Source organism: Capricornis sumatraensis, chromosome 3, assembly GCF_032405125.1.
Source record: "Capricornis sumatraensis isolate serow.1 chromosome 3, serow.2, whole genome shotgun sequence".
Taxonomy (NCBI): Eukaryota; Metazoa; Chordata; class Mammalia; order Artiodactyla; family Bovidae; genus Capricornis; species Capricornis sumatraensis.
This window is the reverse complement of record NC_091071.1, coordinates 112,040,190-112,064,016: the sequence shown is the minus strand read 5'-3', so window position 1 is coordinate 112,064,016 and position 23,827 is coordinate 112,040,190. Positions and strand designations below refer to the sequence as shown.

At 35.9% G+C, this 23,827-nt stretch overlaps 1 protein-coding gene across 1 annotated transcript in view; it reads right to left on the bottom strand.

Annotated features, from left to right (window-relative positions):
* DPP10 (dipeptidyl peptidase like 10) overlaps positions 1-23,827 on the bottom strand; it is a 755,039-nt gene that overhangs the window by 75,063 nt on the left and 656,149 nt on the right. The window contains exons 12-13 of the mRNA XM_068969380.1: positions 13,952-13,990; positions 3,429-3,536 (exon numbers count right to left, since the gene is read on the bottom strand). Coding sequence (XP_068825481.1) covers positions 3,429-3,536; positions 13,952-13,990 — 147 coding nt within the window. The remainder of the gene's footprint in view (positions 1-3,428; positions 3,537-13,951; positions 13,991-23,827) is intronic.

Below are 23,827 nucleotides of genomic sequence, written 5' to 3'. Positions count from 1 at the left end.
ATGTAGATGTCAATATGGTAATTATAAACAATTCATTAAAGAGCTTTTTTGTTAGCTATTTTAAAATTGAGGCAAAGAGATTCAAAATATTTATTAAAATTCTCTGTGTGTATATATGTGTTAACTTAAGAATAAATTGTATTTACCTAGGCACTGACCTCTGATTCATTAACAAAGTAGGTTAACTTTAGCCACATTGCCAAAATATCTTCAAATAATCATGCAACCATGTTTATTTCTCAGTGAGGCAAACCACAAGTTCTCTGAACTGCAACCAGAATATATAAAAATGTTTTCTAGTTCAATGAAATTTTGTTGTAATCTCCATATGGAAGAGGAACAAAGTAAACACATCTGCTCTATGAAGTTGTTCTGAATATTTCAGAAATAATGAATTAGACTGCATTTCAGACTGGTTTGATTGGGAGACAGGAGGTATTTCTTCCCAAGGCTTGTAAAGAAAATTTTGTTAGGTATATAAATACCTCAGTTCTTATATGCCAACATGTTCATCCCTGACCCTCACTCTGCCAACTCCACACTTTCAAAAAGACATTTCACTTCCTACTTTGTTGGATAGACTATCTTCTAAGATATATATATATATATATATGTATATATATATATATATATATGTATATATATATATATGTATATAGAAAGTCACTTAGTCTTGTCTGACTCTCTGCAACCCCATGGACTGTAGCCCGCAAGGCTCCTCTGTCCATGGGATTCCCCAGGCAAGAATACTCGAGTGGATTGCCATTCCCTTCTCCATATGTATATGCTTAGTTGACTTCCCTGGAGGCTCAGAAGGTAAAGAATCTGCCTGCCAATACAGGAGACACTAGTTCGACCCCTGGAAGATCTGGAGAAGGTAATGGCAACCCAGTCTAGTATTATTGCCTGGAGAATCCCACTGACAGTGGAGCCTGGTGGGCTACAGTCCATGGGGTCTCAAAGAGTTAACACAATTGTGCAACTAATACTTAAGATATGCTTAGTTGCTCACTCGTGTCCAACTCCTTGCAACCCTTTGGACTTCAGCCTGCCAGGTTCCTTTGTCCTTTGGATTTTTCAGGCAAGAATAGTGGAGTGGGTTGCCATTTTCTCCTGCATGGGATCTTCCCCACCCAAGGATCAAACCCGCATCTCTTGTGTCTCCTGCACTACAGGTAGATTCTTTACCTGCTGAGCCAATGAAAGTCCATTTATGTTATGTTTACTCATCTATAGATGTATTACACATCTTTCTCTACCTTTCTCTGTATCTTATGAATATATTCACAATTTGTATATAATTTTGACTACTTGGGTTTGTATTCAGATTACTGAATAAAAATGCAGATAATTAAAATTTTAATAAGATGTTACCACAGGCAATTGTAAGATTTGGAAGATTTATTATTTTGGCACAAGTATATCCCCAGTATTTATGATAACAAAATTTATGATTAACAAGCAAAAGTGAATCAAGTCAGCAATTTGCTGGTAAAGCTTCCTCCAGTTCACATAAACATCAAAAAGTATTCCATTAATATTACCTGTCTGTTATAATCATTTAATAGTTCAGTATAGAATCACCTCCAATTTTTTTCATATATAAATGCATTCATTTATTTAAAAACATAAATGAGATCACATCATATATTACTCTATAAGCTATTTTTCTAATTTAATAATATACCTTGAAAAATTATCTACTTCTCCACTGTGGAAATTATGTATGGTCAAATTATTTATTTCAGCTTTGCTTAAAATTAAAGTTAAAATCATGACAATTACTTTAATAGTACAGACTTTGGAAAAGTGCTGCCTTTTAAGTTATTGACATTGATTTTAAGAATTCAAGTTTCTGAGCTGTCCAATGTAAATATGTATATGGATAATGGTAAAATTTTGTGAACATGCACAAGACTTAAAGATATTAAGAACATAAAAGCACTCAGGTTGCTTAGGGATCTTTTGCCACATTTATTTTTATTCTATTCTTAGTAAGCATGAAAGTTGCTCAGTCATGTCCAACTCTTGACCCCACGGACTGTCACTTGCCAGGCTTCTCTTTCCATGGAATTTTCCAGGCTAGAATACTGAAAATGGTTAGCCATTCCCTTCTCTAGGGAGCCTTCCGGATTCAAGGATTGAACCTGGGTCTCTTTCTTGCATTTCAGGCAGATTCCTTACCATCTGAGCCACAAGATAATCACCCATTCGAATTGTGGTGCTGAAGAACTAATGCTTTTGAACTGTGGTGTTGGAGAAGACTCTTGAGAGTCCCTTGGACTGCAAGGAGATTGAACCAGTTAATCCTAAAGGAAATCAAACCTGAATAGTCATTGGAAGGATTTATACCGAGGCTGAAGCTCCAATACTGTGGCCACCTGATGCAAAGAGCTGACTGATTGGAAAAGACCCTGGTGCTGGGAAAGATCAAAAGCAGAAGGAAGCAACAGGGTTGGATGACATCACTGACTCAATGGACATGAGTTTGAGCAAACTCTGGGAGATAGTGAAAGACAGGGAAACCTGGTGTGCCACAGTTCATGGGGTCACAAAGAGTCAGACATGACTGAGCAACTGAACAACAACAAAGTAAGTATGAAATTGATTCTTGGCTAGTATGTTTATAACATTCTTAAGAAAGATTCCAATTTATCCACAATGCTTTATCTTGATAAATCATCATTTACCTGTGACTAGACTGTTTATTTGATTTTGAAGGAAACTTTATTTCTCATGAATATTTTCTTGGTAATTAGTTTCAAATTGACTCATAATCTTACCATATTTTAATTATTTACTGTGAATTCCCTGACTCATTTTATAATTAGTAAAACTGCATAAACTGGTTAACTAACATTCACTTGAAATGTAGAGGAAAAATAACACTTTATTCTCTTTTTATCAAAAAGTCCCTAAAAATGTAACACAGACTTTGTGACTTTGACAACACTTAAGAAATCTATTTTATCCTGGTTTTTAGAATCTGCACTGCATTTCCTTCTGTGAGTGTTCCATAACGTATTAACTATTCAGTTTTTGATGGACATTCAGGTTGCTTCAGGTACGTAAAATTTTATAACATTTCGAAAACATTACTTGTACCAAATAGGTGATATATATTTGTTGAATGAGAAATTGTCTCTCGAGTTTCCTCAGATCTTTGAAAGTAGGAGTTTGGTTCTTTCTATTTATTAAATTCTATATCCCAAGGCCCTCAACTCATAGCACACATGTGTATCTCACTAAGTTTTATTGAATGCTGAAAATGTTTTGTGGGTGGCTTGAATTAAGGCTATGGATGGGGACCCTTTTCCTAAAACATCCCTGAGTTGGATATATGACTGGATGCCACAGATATAACCATAGATGCAGAATGCCATGTGGGTGGCAACGAAGACAAATCACATGAGGAACACAGCACTTACCTGGACCAGGAACATAGCTATGTGGTGAAACTCTCCACGACCCCCTTGCTTCACAGGAACTGTCATGAAGAATTTGCTACCATCTCTAGAAAACACGGGCTCCTCATTCTAAAAAACAGAAGCACATATAACAATCTCAAAAGGGCATCTGAAAATTGTGCTGCCAACTACTACCAATACATGAATGGATTAGACAAATAATTGGTTTATTTTGGCAAAAGGTTGAATTATTATTTAAAATATACAAGTATGATAATATTTTTAAAGTGAACTCAGTGATGCCTTAGGCACATGGGCATATGTGTGTTTTTGAAAGGTGAGATGAATGGAAAAGTATCTTGCATATTGAATAGAAATGATTCACAATTAGACTAAAGACAGTTTTGAAACTGGTTCAGAAAATAACTTCCATATCTTCACATATGATTGTGCTTAGAGATGTACCCTTCAAAAATTAAGAAAATATGAATGGCTATTAACAGTTTATCAAACTCTTTTTTTTTAATTTGGAAAATTGTATAACATACAATATTTAATACATCTTCCTGAAATCTTTTACTCAGCAAGTGAAGTTATTGAAGATACATTTCTGATGATGTATGTATAAATTTACTGTAAATATAAAAATGAAAAGACTGCAAAATTGGAACCAATCAATTGAAAATGATTTAATTCAAATTTCCCATCCTCGCTGCTCACTTTTTCACAAACACACAAACATAGATGTCCATTTGATGATTTTTTAATTAAACTCCAGTGGCATATTAAATCAATACAATTGTTTTTGAAAATTAAATGATGGAGGCTATACTTATAGACTGCTTTCTCTTGCTTAAGGGGAAACATTAAGAAATTGGATTTACATAACAACAAATTGAGTTCTTTCTTTTGGATAAGTGAGAGTGACTATGTTGTTGTTGTTCATTCCCTAAGTCCTGTCCAATTCTTTGCGACCCCATGGACTGCAGTGTGCCAGGCTCCTCTGTCCTCCACAATTCCCTGTAGTTTGCTCAAATTAATGCCCACTGAGTTGGCGATGCTATCCAACCATCTCATCCTCTGCTGCTTCCTTCTTATTTTGCCTTCATTCTTTTCCAGCATCAGGGTCTTTTCCAATGAGTTGGCTCTTCACATCATGTGACAAAGTATTGGAGCTTCAGCATCAGCATCAGTCCATCTGTGAATGAAGTAGGGTTGATTTCCTTTAGGCTTGACTGGTTGGATTTATGTGCTGTCAAAGGGACTTTCAAGAGTCTTCTCCAGCACCATAATTCAAAAGCAATAATTTCTCAGAGCTCCACCTTCTTTATCACATCTCTAGATCACTATTGGAAAAAAAAAAAAGCTTTGTCTATACAGACCTCTGTGAGCAAACCAATGTTTCTGCTTTTTAATATACTGTCTAGGTTTGTTATAGCTTTCCTTCCAAGGAGATAGAGTCTTCTAATTTTATGGCTGCAGTCACTGTCTGCATTGATTTTGGAGTCAAAGAAAATAAAATCTGACATTGCTTCCACTTTTCCCCCTTCTATTTGCCATGAAGTGATGGCACCAGATGCCATGATCTTAGTTTTTTGAATGTTGAGTTGCATGCCAGCTTTTTTACTCTCCTCTTTCACCCTCATCTAAAGAGACTCTTTAGTTCCTCTTTACTTTCCATCATTAGAATGGTATCGTCTACATATCTGTGGTTACTGATATCTCTCCTGGAAATCTTGATTCCAGCGTGTGAGTCATCTAGTCTGTCATTTCATATGATGTATTCTGCATCATAAGATAAATAAGCAAGGTGACAATTATTTGGCCTTGTTCTATTCCTTTCCCAATTTGGAACCAGTCAGTTGTTCCATGTCCATTTCTAACTGTTGCTTCTTGACCCACATACAGGTTTCTCAGGAGACAGGAAAGGTAAGGTGGTCTGGTATTTTCATCCCTTTAAGAATTTTCCATAGTTCGTTTTGATCCACCCAAAGGCTTTAGCATAGTTCAAGAAGCAGAGGTAGATATTTTTCTGGAGTTCCATTGCTTTTTCCATGATACTATGGATGCTGGCAATTTGATCTCCTGTCCCTCTGTCTCTTCAAAACCCAATTGGTATATCTGGAATTTCACAGGTCACATACTGTTGAAATTGAACTTGAAGGATTTTGAGCATAAACTTGCTAGCATGTGAAATGAGTGAAACTGTACTCTAGTTTGAACATTCTTTGGCATTGCTCTTCTTTGGGATTGGAATAAAAACTGACCTCTTCCACTCCTGCAGTCACTGCTGAGTTTTCCAAAGTGCTGACAAAATGAGTGCAGCAGTTTTACAGCACCATCTTTTTAGGATTTGAAACAGCTTAGCTGGAATTCATCCACCTCCTCTAGCTTCATTAGTAGTAATACTTTCTAAGGCCCCCTTGACTTCAAACTCCAGGATGTCTCTCTAGGAGAGTGATCATACCATAGGGATTATCCGTAGTTGACATTAAGACCTTTTTGCATAGTTCTCTGTTGCCACCTTTTATCAATCTCTATTGCTTATTTTAGGTCACTACTATCTGTCCTTTATCATGTCCATCTTTGCAAGAAATTTTCTCTTGATATCTCCAATTTTCTTAAAGAGATCTCTATTCTTTCCCATTCTATTATTTCCCTCTATTTCTTTTCATTGTTCATTTCAGAAGACATTCTTATATCTCCTTGCTCTTCTCTGGAACTCTGAATTCAGTATACCTTGAAATTTCTCCTTTGACTTTTGCTTCTCTTCTTTCTTCAATAATTTTTAAGCCTCCTCAGACAACCCCTTTGCCTTCTTGAATCTCTTCTTGTTTGGGATGGTTTTGGTCACTGCCTCCTATGCATTGTTTTGAACCTCAGTCTATAGTTCTTCAGGCACTCTGTCTACCAGATCTAATCCCTTAATCTGTTTATCACTGGGCTTCCCTGGTGGCTCAGAGGTTAAAGCATCTGACTCCAATGCAGGAGACCCGAGTTCGATCCCTGGGTTGGGAAGATCCCCTGGAGAAGGATATGGCAACCCACTCCAGTATTCTTGCCTGGAGAATCTCATGGACAGAAGAGTCTGGTAGGCTACAGTCCACGAGGTCGCAAAGGGTCGGATCACTGCCACTGTTTAATCATAAGGAATTTGATTTCGATCATACCTGAATGGTTTTATTAGGCCATTAGGCTTCCCTGGTGGCTCAGACAGTAAAGCGTCTGCCTACAATGTGGGAGACCCGGGTTTGATCCCTGGGTTGGGAACACCCTCTGGAGAAGGAAATGGCAACCCACTCCAGTACTCTTGCCTGGAAAATCCCATGGACAGAGGAGCCTGGTAGGATATGATATATGGGGTTGCAAAGAGTTGGACACGACTGAGAGACTTCATCACACCTCACTTAATAGTTTTCCCTACTCCCTTAAATTTAAGCCTGAATGGTCACCTAGTGGTTTTCCCTACTCTCTTAAATTTAAGCCTGAACTTTGTAGTAAGGTGCTCATGATCTGAGCCACAGACAGCTCCAGGTTTTGCTTTTGCTGACTCTATAGAGCTCCTCCATCTTTGGCTGCAAAGAACATAATCAATCTGATTTTTATATTGACCATCTGGAGAAGAAAATGGCAACCCACTCCAGTACTCTTGCCTGGAAAATCCCATGGATGGAGAAGCGTGGTGGGCTACAGTCCATGGGGTCGCAAAGAGTTGGATACCACTGAGCGACTTCACTTTCACTTTCACTTGCTGGTGATATCCATTTGTGAAGCTATCTCTTTGGCTTTTGGAAAAGGGTGTTTACTGTGACCAGCCTGTTCTCTTGACAAACTCTGTTAGACTTTGCTCTGCCTATTTTGTACTCCAAAGCCAAACTTGCCTGTTATTCTGGATATTTCTTGACTTTCTACTTTTGCATTCCAATCCCCTATGATGAAAAAAGACTTCTTTTTAGTGTTAGTTCTAGAAGATGTTGTAGGTCTTCATAGGACTGGTCAACTTCAGTTTGTTTTCCATCAGTGTTTGGGGAATAGACTTGGATTACTTCGTGATGTTAAATGGTTTGCCTTGGAAAGGAACCAAGATCATTCTGTCATTTTTGAGATTGCACCCAAGTACCACATTTCAGACTCTTTGGTTGACTACGAGGGTTACTCCAATTCTTCTAAGGGATTCTTGCCCACAGTAGTAGGTATAATGGTCATCTGTATTAAATTCACCCATTCCTGTCCAGTTTACTTCACTGTTTCCTAAGATGTTGATGTTCATTCAATCTTGCCTTCTCCTGCTTAATCACGTCCAATTTACCTTGATTCATGAACCTAACACTGCAGGTTCCTATGCAATATTGTTCTTAACAGCATCCAACTTGACTTTCACCAGCAGATACATCCACAACTGAGTGTCATTTCTGCTTTTGCCCAGCCACTTCACTCTTTTTTGAACTAATGATGATTGTACTCTGCTCTTCCCTAGGAGCATACTAGACACCTTCCAACCTGGGAGGCTCATGTTCTGGTGTCATATCTTTTTGCCTTTCATACCGTTCATGGAGTTTTTGTAGCAAGAATACTAAAGTGATTTGTCATTTTTTCCTCCAGTGGACCATGTTTTGTCAGAACTCTTCATTAAGACCCATCTGTCTTGGATGACCCTGCATAGCATGGCTCATAACTTCAATGAGTTACACAAGCCCCTTCTCCAAGACAAGGCTGTGATCCATGAAGGGGAAGAGTGACTATACATATGGTATAAAGCAAGGCTTTGATGTGGTTTCCTTAACAGGTCAAGCACTATGAAATGACCTGATCCTCTGCTCTCTCATCTCTTCTTCCTTCCTTCTGCATCCTGCATTTTTCTGCTCCAGAGTCTGCACATTTTAACTTTTTTCCCTCACTTTGCCTGGCTCTTTCTCAGTCCTCACTCTCTCGTTCACTCTCTTTTTTTGGTGGAACTTATTTATTCTTGTTATTGGAATAATGTTGATATACAATGTTGTATTAGGTATACATCAAACTGAATCAGTAATATATATATATCCACCTTTTTAGATTTTTTTCCCATATAGGGCATTTCAGAGCACTGAGTAGATTTCCCAGTGCTATACAATAGATTCTTCTTATTTATCTATTTTGTTTATACTCATGTGTGCTCAGTCACTCAGTTGTGCCCAACTCTTTGCAACCCCTTGGCTGTAGCCCACCAGGCTCCTCTGTCCATGGGATTCTTCAGGCAAGAATACTGGAGTGGGTTGCCAGTTCCTTTTCCAAGGGATCTTCCTAACCCTGGTATCAAACCCATGTCCCCTGGGTCTTCTGCATTGCAGGTGGATTCTTTACCACTAAGTCACTTGGGATAGTAGTGTGCATATGTCAATGCCAATCTCCCAATTTATCCCTCCCTTCCCTTCCCACTCAGTAACCAAATTTGGTCTTCTACATCCATGACTATTTCTGTTTTGTAAATAAACTCATTTGTACCATTTTTTAAAAGTTCTACATTTAAGCAATAACATATGTTATTTGTCTTTCCCTGACTTACTTCACTTAGTATGACAATTTCTAGGTCCATCCATGCTGCTGCAAAAAGATCTTCATTGATCTCATCCTTTCTCTGCTCTAAATCTACCTTATCAGGCAGGTGTTTTCTGGTAATCCCATGTAAATTGTGATTGGGGAAACTAGATCATCCAATGGTATTTGAATCTCCCATCACCCTCTCAGCGACCATCTCTTTTGTCCATACCACCTAATACCATCCAACATATTATATTTTATGTATGTGTACATTTGTTTGTATATGAATGGATGTGTGTATGTGTGCATATAGGTAGGTAAGTAGATGGGAAGTAGAAGGCGTTCCTCTAGAATGTAAGCTCCATAAGGCAAAAACCTTGTATTCTTCACTGCTTTGCATTTGGAACCCAGGACACTGACTATTGCATAAGTTGTATTTAATAATCATTTGTTGAATAAGTAAATTAATAACTATTTAATAATCTCAAGTCTGATTCTAGTTTCATTAGTAAAATAGAAATGTCTTATTAATATTTCTATCTAATAGAAAATAAATATTTTTATTCTTTTTAATTATTCTATTTATTTTATTCTATTATTACTAATAGAAGATATAATAAATATAAAAAATACAAATATTATTTTTCTTGTACACTTTATGGACACTCATGAAAATGTAAATGGTATGTGTAATAAATTTGAAAGTCTGAACTAATATAACACAAGGGTGGGAAAAATGCTTTGCAAGGCAGATAATAAATACTGACAAGGTATTTGATTGAGTGAATCACATTCTGCACTGTGATTTGTTGTTCAGTCTCTCAGTCATGTCTGACTCTTTGTTACTCCATGGAATGCAGCAGGCCAGGCTTCCCCTGTCCTTCACCATCTCCTGGAGTTTGCTCAAACTCATGTCTATTGAGTTAGTGATGCCATTCAACCATCTCATCCTCTGTCATCCCCTTCTCCTGCCTTCAATCTTTCCCAGCATCAGGGTCTTTTCTAGTGAGTCACCTCTTTGTATCAGTTGGCCAAAGTATTGGAGCTTCAGCTTCAACATCAGTCCTTCCAATGACTATTCAGGACTGATTTCCTTTAGAATTGACTCGTTTGATCTCCTTGCAGTCCAAGGGACTCTCAAGAGTCTTCTCTAACACCACAGTTCAAAAGCATCAATTCTTCAGCTCTCAGGTTTCTTTATAGTCCAACTCTCACATCCATACATGACTACTGGAAAAACCATAGCTTTGACTAGATGGATCTTTGTTGGCAAAGAAATGTCTCTGTTTTTTAATAAACTGTCTAGGCTTGTCATAGCTTTTATTCCAAGGAGCAAGCATCTTTTATTTTCATGGCTGCAATCACCATCTGCAGTAATTTTGAAGCCCAAGAAAAGAAAGTCTGTCACTCTTTCCATTGTTTCCCCATCTATTTGCCACGAAGTGATGGGAGCAGATGCCATGATCTTCGTTTTTTGAATGTTGAGTATTATTGCAGCTTTTGTACTCTCCTCTTTCACCTTCATCAAGAGGCTCTTTAGTTCCTCTTCACTTTCTGCCATAAGGGTGGTGTTATCTGCATATCCAAGGTTCTTGATATTTCTCCCAGCAATCCTGATTCCAGGATTCATCCAGCCCAGCATTTCCCATGATGTACTGTGCATATAACTTAAATATAACTTAGGCTGGGTGACAATCAGCAGCCTTGATGTACTCCTCCCCAATTTGGAACCAGTCCATTGTTCTGTCTGGTTTGAACTGTTGCTTCATGTCGTGCATATAGGTTTCTCAGGAGGCAGGTACAGTGATCTGTTATTCCCATCACTTGAAGAATTTTCCATAGTTTGATTTGATCTACACAGTCAAAGGCTTTAGCAGAGTAGAAGCAGAAGTAGATGATTTTCTCAAATTCTCTTGATTTTTCTATTAACCAATGGATGTTGGCAACTATGATAGAGTCAAGAATTCTGTATTTTCTATCCCTTGCCTATATGTAATGTCTCTCTCTGCCTTTGCAATGGAATTTCTTCTGTCTGGAGTAAGCTTTCACTCGTCTTTTTTGTGCTATATCTTCCTCATTTTTTACTTAAACTCGAAACAGAAACCATTTTTAAATTTCTGTAGCTAGAAAGCCCCTCTTATTTAGGAAATCTCTCCCTGGAGACTCTAAGTAGTACTCTGTATTCATCTCTCTTGACTTTCAGAGCACTCTATTATATGGTTGACTTCCTTCACTAGGCAAGTAATAATTAAACTAAGTTTGTAATTTTATCTTTTTTTTTCTAGGACACAGTAGGTGACCTACGTATAACTGCACAGATGAATGCGTGTGTACAATGGGCAAAAATATTTGTTATATATATCACTTTATCCACTACATTTACTCCAAACTATTGGCTCCTCCCTATTCAAGATTCTGCTCCTGTGCTTTACTCCAAAATTAAATTGTAGCATTGTCCTTTTTATGTTAGTCCCTCTTCCTCCAATTCTCATACCTTGGAAATAGTTCATTTTAAGTAATAGATGGGGGTCATAATTACTAATACATTTCTGGGTTTAAAAACTTTCACCACTGGACAGAAACTAGTTATACAGCTCTATGTAGAGCATTTCCTACAATCAAATAAAGAATGAAGCCAATCTCACTGTCCATGTTTATGACCTTAAGCAAGGCAGTGTTTATGACACACAGGCCAGTGAACTGAGGATAGCACACTTTACCTCTTGACCAAACATTTTTTATACCGGTTATTCCAATTATAAGTCTCTTGAAAGCTAGGAGAAAAAATGCTCACTTCTCTTTGCTCTTCTCACCAAACAGAAAACAAGCATGAGTATTACATTAAATTTCTCATTTTCTTTGAAAGTTGCTTCATCTCATTACACATTCTCATTCTTTTAATTTCACTGAATTCTATTTAAGTATTTCATGAAATTCCCTTAGAACTTTTGGAGAAAAAATCGACTGCAACAAACTACTTCCTACATTTTCCTATTGAATACTTGATAACTGTGTTTTTTTTTAAAATTTCTATTAAATATTCATAAATTTGGGACTTAAAATGTAGGTAACATAATCCTAAAAATTCATGCATTGTGTTGTTGTATGTTAGACTATTATGAATTTCACTGACAATTAAAGTAGGTTTAATAATGCAGATAATTTAGAATAAATCCATATATATTTTTATTATTTTCAATTATTTAACTTAATTTTGATTTTTTTTTTTTGCTAAATAAAGTCAGTTTTCCCTCAGTTTAATTTTGCACATTGACTATGATTAAATAGTTCATATTGTTATCTATGGAGAGAGAGATGACAGATGGATGATAGATAGACAGGCAGATAGGGAGACAGATATATCTACACCCTATTCACAATCTTTCTTACTCTTTTATTCAACAGGTACATATGGAACTCTTCTTATAACCAGACTGTATTTTAAGCATTTGTTACATAATGAATAATAAAAAATGAACAACATTCTTGCCCTTGTGAAGTTTGTAAAAAAAAAAAAATCACAGAACTAACTGTGTAAGTTTACATAAATATTGCACTGGACTTAAGTTTTATTGGGGGATGTTATTTGATTAGTGTGGTTTGAAGAGGTGACTTCTTAAGCAGGTGATATAGGCTGAAGTTTGACAAATAAGCAACTTTCAGGTAAGAAAGCAATTGAGAAAATTCTGTTCAGAAGGAAGAGTTCACATAAAGTTCTGGTGAATATGAGGGCTAATGGAGAAAATGAGAGAAAAGATGATATGACACAGAGCTGGAAAAGCTTTCAAATAAATCTCTTATAGACCCTTTAAGATGTTGGTCTTTATCTGTAGAATGAAGGGGAGATAAAAATTATCAGTTGTAAGAGAATATCAGTGTGTTTGGGGCAGTAGAATTAGAGATGTGTTTTAAAAAGATCACTCAGCCAGGCTGAAATGTGGAGAACAGATTGGCAGTTTCCTAAGCGATTGAGAGTTCACCAGTCAAGGTGGAAATGCAGTGCTGATAGTTTGATCCTCTATAGTGTTTGTAAATTGGAGAAAAGTAAATGACTTGAAGTCTTTGAGAGTAAATCAAAATAACTTGGTGATGAGTAACATATGCAGATAAGGATAAGAAAAGTTCAATAATCCTCAGTAGGTTTATGATTTTGATAGCTGGGTGGATAAATACATCTGTGACTTCTATGATAAGAATACTGACTTACTGGAAGAGAATGGAGTTTAGTTTGAACCTGAGGAGTATGCTGTTACTTTTATAGATTTAGGAGAAGATGCCAAGCATGAGTTTGTATATATATCAGAACTCAGAGAATTTAGTTGTCTGGGGCTATACAGTCAGAGGTAGCAATTGAAACCACAGACGTATATGACACCCAGGGAGAGAATAGGAAATAAAAGAGCACTGTAAAGAACAAAACAAATCAAAACCAAATAAGCCAAGCCAAACACTTCCTCTGCAAAAGGCAGTGATGAAGTTAGTAGTAAAATAGGTTGATCTACATTTGAATAATCTTGTGTTTCCTTCTGAAATATCCAGTTAGACAGCACGTTGTGGAGACATTTGTGATCATCTGGTTCTAGCTTCATTTATATCACAAGCTAGCACTGCGTAACCTGGAAATTATCTAAGGAAATGTTCGTCTGAGTAGCAGTTTATGTGGAGACTTGGTCAGATTTCTGGGCAACTTGAGCAATGCTGATGGTTCCTAGTTTATATGGGCTGCACCTTTTTCTTCAACACAACTATTTACTTTTATGAATGGTCCTGAAATTGGATCCTGGTAATAATTTAACAACTTGTGTTCTACTAAAAAAAAGAAAAAAACAAAGTAATCTTTTCACAAATGATGTCATAAAACCCAAGTCATATATTTTAATGAAAACGACTCACTTATTCAAAAATAACAGAGCCTTAAACTCATACAACTGAAATAACTTTTGAGAAAAAGTTATATATAAAACTAAAGAGTGAATAGGGTAGATATGATGACAAAATGTGACATAAAGAGACCATCTATACCATACCTGTTTAGACAGCCACGTATCTGACGTCATCTCATATTTCTGAAACAGAATAATTAAATCCATGAAGTATCTAAAGACCAGAATGAGCATGCATTGATTCACTTTTTTCCAACAGTGTTATCCTTCAGGCACTTTTCCTCTCCTTGTAGCTAGTGAAATACCGTGAGAGATCCCATTGTCATTATTGATTTAAGCTGAATGAATAAGTAGAGAACTGAAATGAAATGATATTTTAATTATAACATCTTTTCTTTGGTGAACCCCTTCAGGATTCTCAGTTGTGCTTCACCAGAAATAGAAGATAACTTTCCAGTTCTGTTTGATTACATCATTCAAACTGTTTTGAGTCACTAGACACTGTCTCTTTGCACCTCTGGCCATCATCAGGACACAAAATGATTAAGACCTTCCAAAAAACCTGGGCAAACGGCCAGGAATAAAATTTAAGAGTGGACATACTGTCATTCGATTCAGTCTTACCATAGTCACTCTTTCCCCTTAGGTAAAATAATTAACCATTCGAAATGACAAAGCTTTTTGTATCTTTAGAATAATTTCACACATGATCAGAATAAAATTACACATTGAAAAGCAAAATTAGACTAATCTCAATTTGAATATGTGTATATAAGGCAAATTTTAGTAATGCTGTTTACATGCAGCAACTTATATCTTTTGGTTCTCTGGAAAAATGATTCTATAATAAAAGTATTCAAATGGAGAAAACTAAATCAGAATATATTAGAGATTTTACCTTTATGCAAAATTATATCATTTCAAATTATAAGTAATAATAATTATTTATTTATAGTTTGTTCTTACCAATTTGCCCTTTTAAATACATATTATTATTACATAACTATTAACCATTTCCCCTTTTCAGGGCATTTCCCTTCAAATAGATTTTTTCTTAATTTATATACCTATATCAAAATAACATCTAACTGAATCATTCCTTGATTTCCTACTCATATTTTGACAGTAATCATCCTTGATATCTGTAAAACACAGATATGACATGGAGAGAGGGGAGGAGAGGGTGAGATGTATAGAAAGAGTAACATGGAAACTTACATTCCCATATGTAAAATAGACAGCCAACAGGAATTTGGCTCAGGAAACTCAAACAGGGGCTCTGTATCAACCTAGAGGGGTGCAATGGGGAGGAAGATGGGAGGGAGGTTCAAAAGGGAGAGGATATATGTATACCTATGGCTGATTCATGTTGAGGTTTGACAGAAAACAGCAAAATTCTGTAAAGCAATTATCCTTCAATAAAAAAAGTATCAATGCCACTGCTTATTAGTGTCACTAAGTTTTATTACAATGCACAAAGGTCCAAAATTTCACATGCAATTATTTGTCTTACTATTTCAATTATAGTAGAAAGTAAAATCTTTCTAACTCCATAATGAAATAGAAATATAATAGGATATCAATAAGGTATCAATTCTAGAACATGATTGGGTTCCTATAGCTTTTCTATTGAACCATTTTGCCTATATAGATTATCCCTACTTATGTAGACAATTGAGGTTTTCTCTAACTAGAACATATGCATGAACAATTTGTAAATGACTTTGTAATCAACTGACTAGGAAACCATCCAGAACACTTAAACAAATAAATATTGAGATTGTGATCAGCCTATAAGCTGGTCAGATGGAAGAAGATAATTAAAACAAATTTTCTAATAAGCACAAGCTAAATGTAAAGAAAATCAGTGAAACCCAGTGAGTAAATGGCTGATGCCCATCTACTGTACTTTGTTGTCACATCTATGCTCATCTTTCCCATCACAGATAACTTTTTTCCTCTTTAGTTCTACCTTTTACAGACCATTTAAAAATAATGTTTAAAAATACTTGTATAATTTGCATATAGTGAAATGTATAGATCTTAATTGTATGTGATGAGTTTTGATAATATTTACCTTCCATCAAGATATGAGAATTTTACATTTTTAAACACATTCCCTCAAGTCCCTTCACAGAGGTTCCAAAAGAAAACTACTCCTACAAACTCTTTTTCCATAGGTAATTTTGCCTGTTTTAGAAATTCAGATAACTGGAATCACATATTATATATTTTTTGTGTGGGTTTCTTTCACATCACATGTTTTTGCAATTCATTCATATTGTTGCATATATCAGCATTCTGTTTCAAGTTGCAGATTGGAATGTCGTATTGATATGCTTTGTTTCGTTCATCGAAAGTTTTTGATTTTGATGATGTATACTTTATTTTTTTCTTTTACAATAAATGATTACTTTGTCTATTCAAATAGTGAAGTTATATTCCATCTTTTCATCTAGAAGATGGTACTAGCTCTTAGACTTAAGACTTCAATGTGTCTCAAATTAGTTTTAGAATATAATGTAAGAAATGTCAACCATCCTTGTATTTTCCATCTGATTATTGATAGTTCCAGCATCATTTCCCCCAATTGGATTGTTTTGTCACCTATGTTGATTATTGATTGATCATATAAATATGGATCTACTTCTAGAAAGGCTATTCAGTACAATTGATCTATTCGTGTGTGTGTTCTCTTCCTACACTACAATCTCAGTTTCTGGCTTTCTGGTTATTCCTGAAACCATGTAGTAAAGCTCCTCCAAAATTTTCTTTCTTTTTTAACTGGATTGATTTAACTGGCCAGGTATTTTGCATTTCCAAATGCATTTTAAAACCATCCTTTCTATTTCTACCATAAAAGTATGCTGAGATTTTAATTGGTATTGTATTGAAACTACAGTTCAATTTGAGTAGAATTGACATCTACAACATTAAGTCTTTCAATACAGGTATGTGGCTTAGCCTCTATTTATGTAAGTCTTTTCCAATGCCTTGCAGGAATGATTTAGTTTTCAATATTAGTATTTTGCCACTCTTTGATAAATATATTTATATGCATTTAATGTTTTAAAGATCTTAATAACATTTTTATTTTCCATCATAATATTCAGTCAGTTCAGTTCAGTCCTTCAGTCACGTTTGACTCTTTATGACCCCATGGACTGCAGCACCCAGGCTTCCCTGTCCAACACCAACTCCCAGAGCTTGCTCAAATTCATGTCTATTGAGTCGGTGATGCCATCCAACAATCTCATCCTCTTGTCATCCCCTTCTCTTCCTGACTTCAATCTTTCCCAGCATCAGGGTCTTTTCCAATGAGTCAGTTCTTTGCATCAGGTGGCCAAAATATTGGAGTTTCAGCTTCAGCATCAGTCCTTCCAATGAATATTCAGGACTGATTTCCTTTAGGATTGACTGGTTTGATTTCCTTGCAAGGGAGTCCCTTTCCAAGGGACTCTCAAGATTTTTCTACAATACCACAATTCAAAAGCATCAATTCTTTGGCGTTCAGCCTTCTTTATGGTCCATCGCTTACATCCATACATGTCTACTAGAAAAACCATAGCTTTGACTATAAAGACCTCTGTCAGCAAAGTAATGTCTGCTATTTAACATGCTGTCTAGGTGTGTCATAGCTTTTCTTACAAGGAGTAAGCGTCTTAATTCCATGGCTGCCATCAACCTCTGCAGTGATTTTGGAGCCCAAGAAAATAAACTCTGTCACTGTTTCTATTGTTTCCCCATCTATTTCTTATCTATTTCCATTATTTCCCCATCTATCATAATAATACCAGTCTTAAAGATAAATTTTGTTGCTTCTTAAATCTTTCTTTGAAATAAGTGTAAACTTACAGACAAGTTAAAAGACTTGTTCAAGAAGCATCTTCATATACCCTTAGACATATTTCTCATGTATTTATATTTTGCTACATTTGTTTTATTATTATATCTCTCTATTGTTCTAAACTATTTGAGAAACAAGTAGAAATCTTTTTTTCCAAAATCAATTAGAAATTTAATTTTTTTTCTAAACAATTTGACAGCAATTTTGTAGTATTGTATCCATTTATCCCAGAATAATTCAGTGAGCATTTCTTAAGAAAACTGTGGTATCCTATATTATTAATAAAATGTTTTTACAGTTCAGTTCAGTTCAATTCAGTCACTCAATTGTGTCCGACTCTTTGCAACCCCATGAATCGCAGCACATCAGGCCTCCCTGTTCATCACCAACTCCCGGAGTTCACTCAAACTCACATCCATCGAGTTCGTGATGCCATCCAGCCATCTCATCCTCGGTCGTCCCCTTCTCCTCCTGCCCCCAATCCCTCCCAGCATCACAGTCTTTTCCAGTGAGTCAACTCTTCTCATGAGGTGGCCAAAGTACTGGAGTTTCAGCTTTAGCATCATTCCTTCCAAGGAAATCCCAAGGCTGATCTCCTTCAGAATGGACTGGTTGGATCTTGCAGTCCAAGGGACTCTCAAGAGTCTTCTCCAACACCACAGTTCAAAAGCATCAATTCTTCAGCACTCAGCTTTCTTCACAGTCCAACTCTCACATCCATACATGACCACTGGAAAAACCATAGACTTGACTAGACGGTCCTTTGTTGGCAAATTAATGTCTCTGCTTTTGAATATGTTATCTAGGTTGGTCATAACTTTTCTTCCAAGGAGTAAGCGTCTTTTAATTTCATGGCTGCAGTCACCATCTGCAGTGATTTTTACAGTAAAAGAATAATAATCAGGAAACAGAGCAGTCAATTGAAGTTGATGCCTTGATGTATAAAAATAAGCTGAGCAATTCTCTTATGAATTGTGACCTATTCTGGTATTTTTGGTAAATTTATTACATTTTGTTTATACAATAATATTATCTACAAATAAAGATAATTTTACTTCTTCCTTACCAATCGTCATGATAGATATTCCATGAAAGTTACTCTGACTAGAGTCCCTAATATTTATTTAATGTATAGAGTTAGACTGTCTATCCTTACTTTATTGTTGACCTTAAGGTGAACATGGATAATGTTTCACCATTGAGTATAATATTTGTTGGTTATTTTGTGGGTATCCTGCATCAGAATGGAGACATTACTTTCTATTTATTTATGTTGAAAGTTATCATGAATGGATGTTGAGTTTTGTTAGTTGCTTTTTCTTCATCTAAGATAATTGCTTACTTTTCTATTTTTTTTTTCTGTTAAAATAGTGAATTACATTGATTTTCAATATAAACTAATCTTAAATTCCAGGCTAAAATCCTATTTAGTCATGATGCATTATTCTTTATATTTGCCAGAATGATATATTAATATGCTAAAAATGTTTTATATACATATTAACAACAGATATCAGTCTAAAATGTTCTTTTTTAATGTCTTTGTCTAGTTTTGATAACAGGACAATATTATCTTATAAAAATAAAGTTGAGAAATTCTCTTTCTTTCCCACTTTCTAGAAAATGTAAGAAAGGTAAAAAAAAAAAATCCATTTTCCCCCAGTTTTAATGAGATATAATTAACATTGTGTAAGTTTAAGGTGTACAACATAATGATGTGATATATGTATATATTATGAAATGACCAGTAAAAGAAGTTTTGTTAACATCTATCAACTTACATAGCTAACAGATTTTCTCCTTGTCATGAGAATACTCAAGATTCTCTCAGCAACTTTCAAATATATTATTACTATTCTAACAGGTAAGAGGTGATATCTCATTATGGTTTTCATTTCCCTAATGATTAGAGATACAGGGCACTTGGCTATTTGACTATATCCTTTGGAAAATATCTATTTTAGGTCATTTGCTCATTTTAACTGAATTATTATCTTTTTGCTATTGAGATGTATGAGTTCTTTGTATATTTCTGAAGAGTAACCCAGCATCAGACATACAACTTGCTGGTATTTTCTCCCATTCTTTAGGTTGGCTTTTCATTTTGTTGACTTCTTCTTTGCTGTATAGAGGCTTTCTAATCTGACATTTGTACATTTATTTAGTTGTTGTGCTTTTGATGTCATATCTAACAATCCAATCCCAAGATCAAAGTCAAGAAAGTTTCCCCTTTTGTTTTCTTCAAGGATTTCTATGGATTCAGGTCTGTTACTTAAGTCTTTAGGCTTCCCAGGTGGTGCAGCGGTAAAGAATCTGCCTGTCTATTCAGGAGACCCAAGAGACCCAGTTTCGATCCCTGGATTGGGAAGAGCTCCTAGAGTAGGAAATGGCAACCCACTCCAGTATTCTTCTCTGAAAAATTCTATGGACAGAGAAGTCTGGTGGGCTACAGTCCATGGGGTCACAAAGAGTCTGACACGGCTGAGCACACACACACACATTTAAGTCTTTAATTCATTTGAATTCATTTTCTGTGAGTGGTGTAACTAGGGTCCAATTTCATCCTTCTGCAGTGGTTATACAGTTTTCTCAGCACCATTTCTTGAAGAGACTGTCCTCTTCCCATTGCATGTTCATGGCTCCTTTATCAAACAGCAGTTGGATACATATGCACCAGTTTATTTCTGGGCTCTCTATTCTGATCCATGGGTCTATGTGTCTTTTTATGCCACTGTCATACTGTTTTAATTAACATAACTTTTAAGCATAGTTTGAAACCTGGGAGCATGATGACTCCAGTTTTGATTTTCTTTCACATGATTGCTCTGCTATTCAGGGTGTTTTGTGATTCCATAGAGATTTTATAATCTTGTTTTCTATTTATGTTAAAAATGCCTTTGGAATCTGATTGAGAGAGCATTTAATCTACAGGTGAACATTTAACACTATTAATTTTTTCCAATCTATGAACACAAGATATCTTTCCATTTTTTTCTTTCTCCATTTTTTCATCAATGTCCTATAGTTTTTGATGTATCTTTCACCTCCTAAGATAAATTCATTCTTAAATATTTTATTTTATGCATTCTATTGTAAATGGAATCATTTTCTTTTATTATTTTGATAGTTTGTTATTGTGCAGAAACAGCACTGATTTATGTATGTTGATTTTGTGTCCTGCAACTTTACTGAATTTATTGATTACATCTAATTTTTTAAATTAAGTCTTCAGTATTTTCTATGTATAAAATCAACTGCAAATAGACACAAATTTACTTTTTTCTGTCCAGTTCTGATGCCTTTTATTTCTTTTTCTTATCTGAAAAACTTCTTTACTGTGTTAAACAGGAGTGGTGAAGAGTGAGCACCCTCATCTTCCTGAGCTTAGAGTAAAAGCTTTTATTTTAGCTTTTCACCACTGAGTCAGAAGTTATCTATACATTTGTTATATGGACTTCATTATGTTGAGGTATGTTGCTTTTATATCCACTTTGCTGAGAATTTTTTTTCATGAATGGCTGTTGAATTTTGTTGAACATATTTCATCTATTGAGATGATTTTTATCTTTCATTCTATTAATGTTGTGTATCACACTTATTAACTTGTATATGTTGAGTCATCTTTGCATCTAAGGGATGAATTTCACTTGATCATGGTGTATGATCCTTTTAATATGCTCCTGAAATGAATTTGCTTGTATTTTGCTTAGAACTTTTACATTTATTTGTTATTTCTTGCAGCATCTTTGTCTGGCTTCAGTAGCAGAGAAATGTGTGCCACATAAAATGTGTTTGAATATGTCCCCTTCTCTTTGACATTTGGGAAGTGTTTGAAAGGATTAGTGTTTACTCTTCTTTAAGTACTTGGTAATTTTCACCAGTGAAATCATCTGGTTCTGGGCTTTTCTTTGTTGGGAAGATTTTTATTTCTGATCAATCTGTTTAGTAGTAACTGGTCTTTTCAGGTTTTCTATTTTTTCGTGAGTCAGTCTTCATAGGTTTAATGTTTTTAGAAATTTATCCATTTCCTCTCGGTTTTCCAATAAATTGGCATGTAATTTTTCATAGCTGTCTTCTATGAACTTCTATATTTCTGCAATATCTATGTCAATTGTTATGTTCTCTCTTTCATTTATGTATATATATATTAGTCATCTCTTTTTTTTGGCCAATCTGGCTAAAGCTTTGCCAAAATTGTTTATATTTTCAAAGAACCAGATCTTAGTTTTATTAATTGACTGTATTGTTTTCCAACTCTCCATTTCATTTATTTGTGCTATAATATTTATTTTTCCTTCCTGCTGCTAATTTGGGGCTAAATTTATTCTTTTTCTAGTTATTTGAAATAAAAAAGTTATGCTGTTTTTTGGACAGCTTTCTGTTTCCTTCATGTGTGTGTTAATAGCTATATACTTTCTTCTTAGACCGCCTTTAAATAATTCCCGTAAGTTTTGGTATATTGTGTTTCCATTACTGTTTGAGTCAAGATACTTTTCTATTTCCCCCCTTATTTTTTATTTGGTTCACTGGTTGTTCAAGACTGTGTTGTTTACTTTTCACGTATTTATGTTTTCTCCGATTTTCCTCCTGTATTGATTTCTAGCTTCATATCACTGTGGTAAGAAAAAAAAAGGATGATCTTAATCTTTAATTTGTTGAGACTTGTTTTGTGGCATAACATATAATCTATCCTATAAATAGTTCCATGTATGCCTGAGAAGAATGTGTATTCTGATGCTGTTGCATGGGAGTGTTCTATATGTGTCTATTAACTCCACTTGGTCTATAGCACTGTTAAAATCAACTATTACCTTTATTCCCTCAATGATACATTCATTGTTGAGATAGGATGGCATTCTAGAAAGGTCAGCTGTTATCATCTTGTTCAGGAAGATGGAGCTTGCTATTGGGGTCTATTTTGGGACAAAACCACTTCTGAAACTCTGAGGTGTATGTGTTATTAGATAGGACTTGCTTGATTTTCTGTATAAGCTTCACTGTAGGATGAGTTCTACTATTGCTCCCATTAGACTTCCTAATGAGCAGGATTGGGAAGTATAGTAGACAGGGCTATAAATTAGCTTCCTTATCCAGAGAGGGTTGGAGAATGGGCTCCAATGCCTGCAGAGCACATTGTAAGGGACTCTAAATCAGGCAAATCTGAACAATGTTTCCTGAGAAGACAGGGACAGAGATTTTGTTCTGTAGGTGGGAATAGACTGGTGGGATGTACTGTTCAAATACCACTGTAAGTGAGGATATAGGATGGGTTATGCAGCATCCTGGGTGCTCTGGTTAGGTTTACCGGTTGGGTGGGGCTAGCGGTTGTATTCAGCATTGAGCGAAGATATGAATTAGCTTCTCTACCTGGGTGAGTCCACAGACCAGGACCCAAGATTGGCAAGGCTACTGTTTAAAGACTGAATCATGCTAAACTGTGCACCAAGCTCCCTGGCAAGACAAGCATTGGTTTTGGATCTGCAGAAGGGCAAACCACTGGCTGTGTTTACTGCTCACTCAGGTGCCACTGGGCTATACAGGTTTCCTGATCAGACAGTCCTGAGCTGCGCTCAGTAGTAGACAAAGCTATGAAATAGCTTCTTTCTGCAGGGCTGCAGAACAGGCTCCAATGTTGACTGTGCTTGCCATTTGGGATCCTGAATCGGATAAAACTGCAAACCTAGTTCCCTGGCTGGATAGGATCACTGTCTTGGCTGTACAGATGGCAAAGATGCTGCTTTGAATTTCTACTTGAGCACCACTGGGAAAATGAAATGTCTGCCAAGATCTGAGAGCTGATGGCTATAAGTTCCACTCTACCCTTTTCTATCACAATCTCCAGTGGTATAATCCTCCAAATTCCTCTTCCTGATCCTCCTGAGGCAAGACCCAAGTGAGCCTTCCATGAAGAAATCACAATTCTGGAGGAGCTAGATGTCCACCTTGGACTCTCTTTTTTCCACTGGAGAAACTGTAGGCCTAGAGACACCTCTCAGTGTGGCACACAATAGTGGGCTGAGTGGAGGGGGCAGTTATGCGGTCAGAGTGTAGCCACTCTTATCTTTTTAATGGGTTCTTTTCAGTCTCTGTGGCCCAGGGGGTGCTTCAGTCTCATCTCCATGTCCTAGGATTTTCATAACAGTGTCCTATATATGGATATTGCTTTAGGTCTT